The sequence below is a fragment of the Mytilus galloprovincialis genome, chromosome 5 (genome assembly GCF_965363235.1).
Source record: "Mytilus galloprovincialis chromosome 5, xbMytGall1.hap1.1, whole genome shotgun sequence".
In the NCBI taxonomy this organism is placed as follows: Eukaryota; Metazoa; Mollusca; class Bivalvia; order Mytilida; family Mytilidae; genus Mytilus; species Mytilus galloprovincialis.
The window spans coordinates 80287754-80297157 of record NC_134842.1 but is presented as its reverse complement, the minus strand read 5'-3'; the positions used below and the strand labels follow the sequence as shown (position 1 = coordinate 80297157).

Sequence of the window (9404 nt, the reverse complement as noted above, 5' to 3'; positions counted from 1 at the left end):
TAAGCGAATAAGTAACGAATAAGTGACAAGGTATTATCCGAACGCTGGAACGGGTACATACGCGCTAATAGGGTTATTTCATCTCTAAGAACACATTGTTACCACCAGAGACATGAACACAATTGAAAAACGATTTATTTCAAAGTGCAACGTATACCACGCGTATTAAATCGAATAAGGAACGAATAAGTAACAGGGTATTATCCGAGCGCTGGAACGAGTACATACGCGCTAATATGGTCATTTCATCTCTAAGAACACTTTGTTCCCACCAGAGACATGAACACAATTGAAAATCCTTTTATAAAAGGTGCAACGTATAACAAAAGTATTATAAGCGAATAAGTAACGAATAAGTAACAGGGTATCAGTGTAGCGCTGAAACGGGTACATATGCACTAATGGGTTTTTTTTCACCTCAGAGAACACATAATTACCGCCAGAAACATGAAAGCATTCGATAATCGATTTATTTCAAGGTGCAACGTATACCACGCGTATTAAAAGCGAATAAGGAACGAATAAGTAACAGGGTATCAGTCGAGCGTTGAAACGGTTACATATGTTCTATTAGGGTTATTTCACCTCTAAGAACCGGCAGTAGCCACCAGAGACACGAAAATATTTCTTTTTAAAATTGGAACGTATAACACACGTTTTATAAGCGAATCAGGAACGAATAAGTAACAGGATAACAGTGTAACGCTGAAAAGGGTACATAGGCGCTAATAGGGTTTTTCCCCTCTTAGAACACATAGGTACCACAAGAGACAAGAAAACAATTGAAAATCATTTTCTAAAAGGTGCAACGTATAACAAACGTATGAGACGCGAATAAGAAACGAATAAGTAACAGGGTAACAGTCGAGCGCTGAAACGGGTACATACGCGCTTATAGGGTTAAATCACCCCTTAGAACCCAAATTTACCAACAGTGACAAGAAAACAATTGAAAATCATTTTTTTTAAATGTGCAACGTATAACATGCGTATTATACGCGAATAAGGAACGAATAAGTAACAGGGTATCAGTCGAGCGCTGAAACTGCTACATACGTGCTGATAGGAGTATATCATCTCTTAGAAACGAAATCTACCACTAGAAACAAGAAAACAATTTAAATCCTTTTTTAAAAGGTGGAACGTATACCACGCATATTAAAAGCGATTAAGAAACGAATAAGTAACAGGGTATAAACCGAGCGCTTGAACGGGTACATACGCGCTAATAGTGTTATTTCATCTCTAAGAACACATAGTTACCGCCAGAGACAAGAACACAATTGAAAATCATTTTCTAAAAGGTGCAACGTATAATACGCGTGTTATAAACAAGGTATTAGTCAGGCTCCGAAACGATGTACACTCCGATAACATGTTTTATAGCTGACCATGCGGTATGGACTTTGCTTATTGTTGAAGGCCGTATCGTGAACTATAGTTGTTAATGTCTGTGTCATTTTGGTCTATTGTGGGGAGTTGTCTCATTGGCGATCATACCACATCTTCATTTTTATACAAGCGCTAAAAGGTGATTTCACCTCTTCGAACCAAGAACCAGATCTTCAAACATACGAATATAAAACATTTAAAAGGTAGAACGTATAAAAATCAAATAAGAAACAAATAAGTATCTAACATAGAGCAACAGGATCAGTTAAGCATAAACACATATAAATAGGTCATAAAAAGGTCATATTACCTCAACAAATTTAGAACTATAACCAGACATAAGAATATAAACAATTAAAAAGGGGGAAGGATATCAAAAATCGAATAAGTAACGAATAAGGAATAAGTAATAAGTAACGAATAGGTAATAAGGAATAAGTAACGAATAGGTAATAAGGAATAAGTAACGAATAGGTAACGAATAGGGAATAGGGAATAAGTAACGAATAGGTAATAAGGAATAGGTAACAAATAGGTAACGAATAGGGAATAGGGAATAGGTAACGAATAGGTAACGAATAGGGAATAGGGAATAGGTAACGAATAGGGAATAGGGAATAGGTAACGAAAAGGTAACGAATAGGGAATAGGGAATAGGTAACGAATAGGGAATAGGGAATAAGTAACCAACTTGACGTCCATCTTGAGTGTCCTATTTTCGTTAGTCTTACGTTTACAATAAAACTTTAGCAATATATATATATATATAAACAAATTATGCTTCTTATTCTTTAGAGAATGCAAATATTGTTTTGACTGTGACTGCTTGTCTGTTTCAACCTATACACGGATAACGGAATGGGTAACAGACATTGGCGCGTACGAAATCACATGCCGTAACGGAGTAGCACTCCCTAACCCTATCGTTAAATGCGTTGGTAAATTATCCCCTTTGTAAACATATATTCTTTAATCATGTTAGCTTTTTGTTTATTATTGCTTACTTTTTAATAGAATTGAGAATGAAAATGGGGAATGTGCCAGACAACAACTCGATCAAAGAGCAGACCTCTGTATCCTAAACAAACGTTAAAATTTGGTTGTTGGAATGTTAGAACTATGAACGAAACAAGCAGAACTGCTCAAACAATTAAGGAAATGAAGAGATTCAAGCTTGATATATTGGGTGTTAGTGAATGCAGATGGACTGATTCAGGAAAATATAAACACAATTCAGGTACAGACATTTATTATTCAGGACGTACAGATGGTAGACACCAGGAAGGAGTAGCTATTCTATTGAGTAAGAGAGCAAGCAAGTCTGTTGTAGAATGGATAGCAATAAATGAAAGAATAATAAAAATACGAATGAAGACCAGTTATGGGCACATGACCGTTATCCAATGCTATGCCCCAACAAATGATTATACAGATAATGAGAAAGAGAATTTTTATGATAAATTAAATCAGATCATAATGGATACACCAAAGCATGATGTACTTACCATCTTTGGAGATTTTAATGCAAAAGTAGGTTCAACTAACATAGGTTCAGAAGAAGTGATGGGAAAACATGGGCTTGGAGAAATTAACAACAATGGTGAAAGATTAGTAGAGATGTGTACTATGAACAATCTGGTAATTGGGGGAACAATCTTTGAACATAAAAACATACATAAAGCCACATGGGTGTCTCCAAATGGGAAAGTGAAAAACCAGATCGATCACATACTGATTAATAAGAAATGGAGGTCATCATTAATAGATGTGAAAGTGAAAAGAGGTGCAGATGTATACAGCGATCATCACCTAGTCATTGGAAAGATCAGACTAAAATTAAGAAAAAATAGATACAAAACACCAAGCAAGATCATAGACTTTGGAAAACTTAAACAACCTGAAATACAACAAAACTTCAATATAGAACTGAAGAACAGATTTGAGGTCTTACAACTTGAAGAAAATGAGATTGACATAAACTCTAAATGGCAACATATGAGTGAAATTTATTTAAAAACAAGTGAAGACATCTTAGGTTACAAAAATAAAGAAAGAAAGGAATGGATATCTGATAAAACCTGGGCTCTAATTATGGAAAGAAAAGTGTTAAAATCAAAAACCAACCAAGCAACAGCAGAACAACAAGAGGGAATGAAAGATCTATATAATAGTAAGGAAAAAGAAGTGAAAAAGAATGCAAAAGCAGACAAAAAGGCATACATAGATAAGATTGCAGAAGAGGCTGAAAATGCATCTAAAGTTGGAGATATGAGAAAGCTATATAACATTACAAAACAGCTTAGTGGCAGAGTAAATACCAACAGTACTAACATCAAAGATAAAGATGGTCAGACAATATGCAAATTTGAGAAACAACTGAAAAGATGGAAAGAGCATTTTGAAGAGGTGTTGAATAGACCTGAACCAGAAATCTCAGTTGACAGGACAGAGGAAGCTCCACCACCAATAGAAATAGAAATGGGACCCATAACAGATGATGAGATCAAAGCAGCCATTAAAAAACTTAAAAACAACAAAGCTCCTGGGGTAGATGGCATACCAGCAGAAGTACTAAAATCAGACATAAATCTCAACGTGAACATCCTACGTGATTTGCTGAATGAAATATGGGAAAAAGAAATACTACCTACTCAGTGGAAAGATGGTATCATCATAAAACTACCAAAGAAAGGTAACCTTACAGATTGTAACAACTGGCGTGGAATTACTTTACTATCAGTGCCTGGTAAGATACTTTGTAGAATAATTTTAGAACGAATCAAAGACAAAATCGATTCCATTCTACGGGAAGAACAAAGTGGATTTAGAACAAACCGTGCATGTATAGATAACATCCTCATACTGAGAAATATTATAGAACAGGCACTAGAATGGAGGTCACCCATATATATAAATTATGTGGATTTTGAAAAAGCCTTTGATAGCGTCCATAGAGAGTCACTTTGGTACATCATGAGTATGTATGGAATTCCACAGAAAATAATTAACATCATTATGGAAATGTATGATGGTTTTAGATGTGCAGTCAGACATGATGGAAAACTATCAGATTGGTTTTTAATAACATCTGGAGTAAGACAGGGATGCATAATATCTTCTTTTCTCTTTATATTGGTGGTTGACTGGGTAATGAAGACGACAACAACTGAAAATCATGGTATACAGTGGGGACTAACAACATTTTTAGAGGACATGGACTTTGCTGATGATATCAGCCTCTTTTCTCATACACATGAACACATGCAGAAAAAGACAGATAAAGTTACATCAGAGGCAGCGAAAGTAGGACTGAAGATAAATGCAAAGAAAACTAAGGTGATGAAGATAGGTACAAAGAACAATAAAGCAATAACAGTGAACGGAAAAGAACTGGAACAAGTAAACTCATTCAATTATCTTGGTAGTAGAGTAAATGCAGAAGGAAATATTGAAGAAGAAGTTAACATCCGTATTGGCAAAGCAGCTTCTGCATTCAAAAACCTGAATAACATATGGAAAAACAACAAAATATCCAGGAAGACAAAGATCAGATTGTATGTGAGCAATGTTAGATCTGTTCTGTTGTGCGGTTCAGAAACATGGAGAACAACCAAAAAAGTAGAAAGTCGAATTAGAGGATTCAAAGGACGCTGTTTGAGACGAATAATTAACATCAGATGGCCAAATGTTATTTCAAACAGTGAACTATCAGAAAGAACAGGTGTGAAGAATATAGTGAACGAGATCATCAGAAGGAGGTGGAAATATATTGGACATATATTGCGAATGGATAACAACCGGCATGTGAAAAAGGTATTGACATGGACACCACAAGGGACAAGAAAACCTGGAAGACCGAAAGGCACATGGAGAAGAGATATAGCAGCAGAAATAAAAAGGCATGGTTACACCTGGAATCAAATAGAAAAAATCGCGAAAGATAGAATGAGTTGGAGGTCCCTTGTTGATGCCTTATGTGTTCAAGAACATGAAGAGGATTAATCACAGTTCAGTGATAACGGACATACTACTAAACTCCGAGATATACACAAGAAACTAAAATTAAAAACAATATAAGACTAACAAAGGCCAGAGGTTCCTGACTTGGGACAGGCGAAAAAATGCGGCAGGTAAGAATATTTTGTGTCACTATGAACTTGATATTTGTGTTCTCTTCCTTTTTAACATTCATTAAGTATAGTACATTCGTACTTTCACATGCATGAATCCGAAAAATGGCGACGACATCGGTCTCTATAAAACCTGTTGATACATAGATTCATATTTGTCATTTTTATTTTGTCGTTGTATGGTCGAAGTTATTTTGATACGATTTCACCTACGCAAATGAGTAATGTGCATTCTAGAACTCTATGTGGACGATTACTTGAAGAGAAGATTAGTTATAAGACAAAACTAATTAAAATTACGTCTCGCAAAAATCACAGGACATATTAAGTCCCTATATTGTGACTTCGATATTACTTGGCGCGAATAACTGATGTATTTGCATGGAGTGTATTTCTTACGATAGAGCTGAAGTTCATACACATGTAGAAACAATTGAAATAGTGATTACTAAATAACTGTGTTCGGCGATTTTATCTAACACTTAATTATAAGCCTGGTACTTTTGATAAATTTTATCAAATCTGTTATCGCCCGACACTATCCAAAAATGAGAAGAACCATCTAAGATGAAAATGCACATTACCAAGTAGTTTTTCTGTTTATGTCAGTGGAAGCAGGCAAACGGTTTCAACAAACTACTTTGGTTTTAACATATCACATACCGTTAATTGTGTTTTTAAGGTGGTAGTTTTATTTTGGTTTCTTTGATGCCTTCAATGAAAGTGCCAAAATTAAACACACAAAAATAGAAGAACACATAAAAAAGAACACAAAAATCGTGCTGGTACGACAATATCGTTAGGTTAATTTAGTATCAAATGTCCGCATATTTCCTACAATTCTATACCAAGGATTTGTACAGTCTTCTTATCTTATCACGAAATGAAGTTATCACATCATGAAAAGAAGTACTGTAAACCAACTTATTTTCGCGGATACTTCATTTCGCGTTTTACCCTCTCTTGACCACCTCGCAGCTAATAAATATCGCGATTTTCTGATTAAGTTCAATAAGAAAAGATCCAAGTTTTACATATTCACCACGATTTAAATTGGCGTTATTTTTCTACTCGCGAAAGTCGCGAAAATTAATCGCTCGCGAAAATAAGTTGGTTTACAGTATCAACATCAAGCTATAGTGGTTTGACATGATGTAAGCACCATCTACATCATGTTAAGTAATTGCTTCTTCTAATGAGGCAGTGATGGCGATCCATATACAATGGCGTCTGGCGTACTAAATTATAATCCTGGTACCTTTGATAACTTTAATATCATTCTTATGCATTGGTTTATAGACATATTCATTATCACTGAACTGGTATATATTTGTTTAGGGGCCAGCTGAAGGACGCCTCCGGGTGCGGGAATTTCTCGCTACATTGAAGACCTGTTGGTGACCTTCTGCTGTTGTTTTTTTTTCTATGGTCGGGTTGTTGTCTCTTTGGCACATTCCCCATTTCCATTCTCAATTTTATGTAAATATACATACATGTATTATGGATTAAAAATGAATCGAGGTTTGTGATTGGATGACAAAATATATCCGGGAAGCTACCGGGTAATTTACGACGTGTTGACTCCAATTGGAACATCAACAACGTCATCATAACACCTGTTAGCACATGTCGTTTTTAAATCTTTGAACACCATTATAATACTGTTTTCTTTATCAATACAGAACACTTAAAAATGTCAGAAACTTACAGAGGGAAAATAAAGACGTGCATCCGTAAATAATACATTTATTTTAAGAGCACGCCAATTACACGCCAGATATTTGAAACTAATGTTTGTAGTGTACTCATAAATCAATTCATAGACGTAGATAATAAGATATCTGCATCATTGTTCTAATGTTGTTGTCCTATATATACATTAATTTAACAAAAAAAATACACATAACATATTTTTTTAGATGACGGATTACATTTGGCAGTTACGAGTTTTACACAATGAATCATCGTGTAATTGCAGACTCTATTACAACTGAATCATCTTTTCTGGATTTAACTATTGAAACAACCCTGGCAATGGAACCAACCTTTGACAAAGTCAAGTATAAGTTCAAGACCAATGGCAAGTCATATTAACAATATTTTAATTTCAAACATGTATAAGTGGTTAAAGATGGGAAATCATTAATGTATCAGTACCTGAAAAAAAAACCTATATATAATATATATATATATATATATATATATATACTTTATTTGAAATTATTTAGTGGTAGAACGTCATTTATAAAGATAAAAGTCAATTTAGTAATACTGCTGGCTTCGTAATATCCTTCCTAAGATATTAAAAAAACATACTGATATGATATCATGTATTGTTTACTTACAAAAATGCCAACGCCACATTGTTCTTGAAAACACCAACAGGTAAGCTAGTTATAGTGTTGTTCGATCAATCGCTACATAAAATAAAACAATCCTGTATTTTTATTCAATTTAATGATAAAAAATTTGAAAGACTTACAGTAAACAGAAGTGTGTACTAATAGAAGAGTAATTCTCAGTTGGCTAATTATTCTCATTTCAATAAGTTCAAATATACTTAGTGTTGTGTCGCTGAGTTAATTCACGAGTTATGATTTTTTATAAATCATAGTTAATACGAACTATTTAGGTTAATTTATAACGTTAATATGCTGAACAAGGCTTTAAAAAAACGTAAATGATATGGTATAACACCGGCATATTAATGTTTAGTCTGCGGTTCAATTGGGAGAGGGAAAACAAGAAGGTAAGGTTTTGTAGTTATAGTGTTGTTCGATAAATCGCTACATTACATAAAACAAACATTAACTTAATTTCGAAAACTTACAGTAAAAAGAAGAGAGTACTGATACGAGAGTAATTCTCAAGAATACAAGTGCAAATAATATGTCATATTGTGTAAAAGGTAAACAATTATAAGTCTTAATACGGACTTCGAAGATGCGGTATGACTTCAAACGAGAAACTATACACTGTGCATAGACATTCAAAACAACAGGTCCCAGTATAAGCCTTAAACAATGAGTAAAACCGATAGGTTAAAGTGTTAATATGTGTCACTGATACAAAGAGTTGGTAAACATAGGCAATTGCAGGACACATAATCATTATTTTGTCAAACCGGTCTGTATACTTTATTTAAATGTTTAACCTGTCATCTGTATCAATTCATTTAAATTGACTCATAAACCAAATATATGATTTGATTTTAGGCTAACAGACAATGATTGGCGTCTCTGCTCCAGAAGCCGTTACTCCACTGAAGTAAACTTAAGCCATATCTTTTAAACCACGTTAATGCTCAGAAGCCATACCACCTATTTAAGTTTACCTTACTTACCATATGTTTATTACGTAAATAATACCCTGTCGAAATAAATACTAATATGATTACAGTTATGTTCTACTTACAGAATTTCCAATGCCGTATTATACATGAAAACAGCTACAGGTAAGCTGGCTAGAAAGTTGTTCGATAAATTCCTACATTAAAATAATAAAAAAAAAACATAATCGTAATTGAGAAGATTTGTTGTTGGTCGCGCTCTGTTTTACAAATATTTTATATCATGTTGTTTAATATGCCTATCATAAAACAACTTTGCACTGCGTAATTATGTCATGAACATTTTGAAACGCATATGTTTTTTTTTTCTATATGTGTTTTTAAAAAATTGTTTAGATATTACCATCTTATAAATGCGTTAGGAATACGATTGTTGTTGTCCATTTGTTTGATGTGTTTGAGTTTTTGATTTTGCCTTTTGATTTTGCCATTTGATAAGAGACCTCTCATTTTTCTATTTTCCTCGGAGTTTTGTAATTTTATTATTTTACTGTTTATATCAGTTCCGCTGCACAAATATGTTTAACTTATTT

The 9404-nt window shown here is 34.0% G+C and overlaps 1 protein-coding gene across 1 annotated transcript; it reads left to right on the top strand.

Moving 5' to 3' along the window:
- The first annotated feature begins 2868 nt into the window (after positions 1-2868).
- LOC143074160 (uncharacterized) lies at positions 2869-8742 on the top strand. The gene is made up of 2 exons (XM_076249709.1): positions 2869-4084; positions 8738-8742. Exons 1-2 carry the CDS (start codon positions 2869-2871, stop codon positions 8740-8742), a joined length of 1221 nt encoding a protein of 406 aa, XP_076105824.1.
- The last annotated feature ends 662 nt before the right edge of the window (positions 8743-9404 follow it).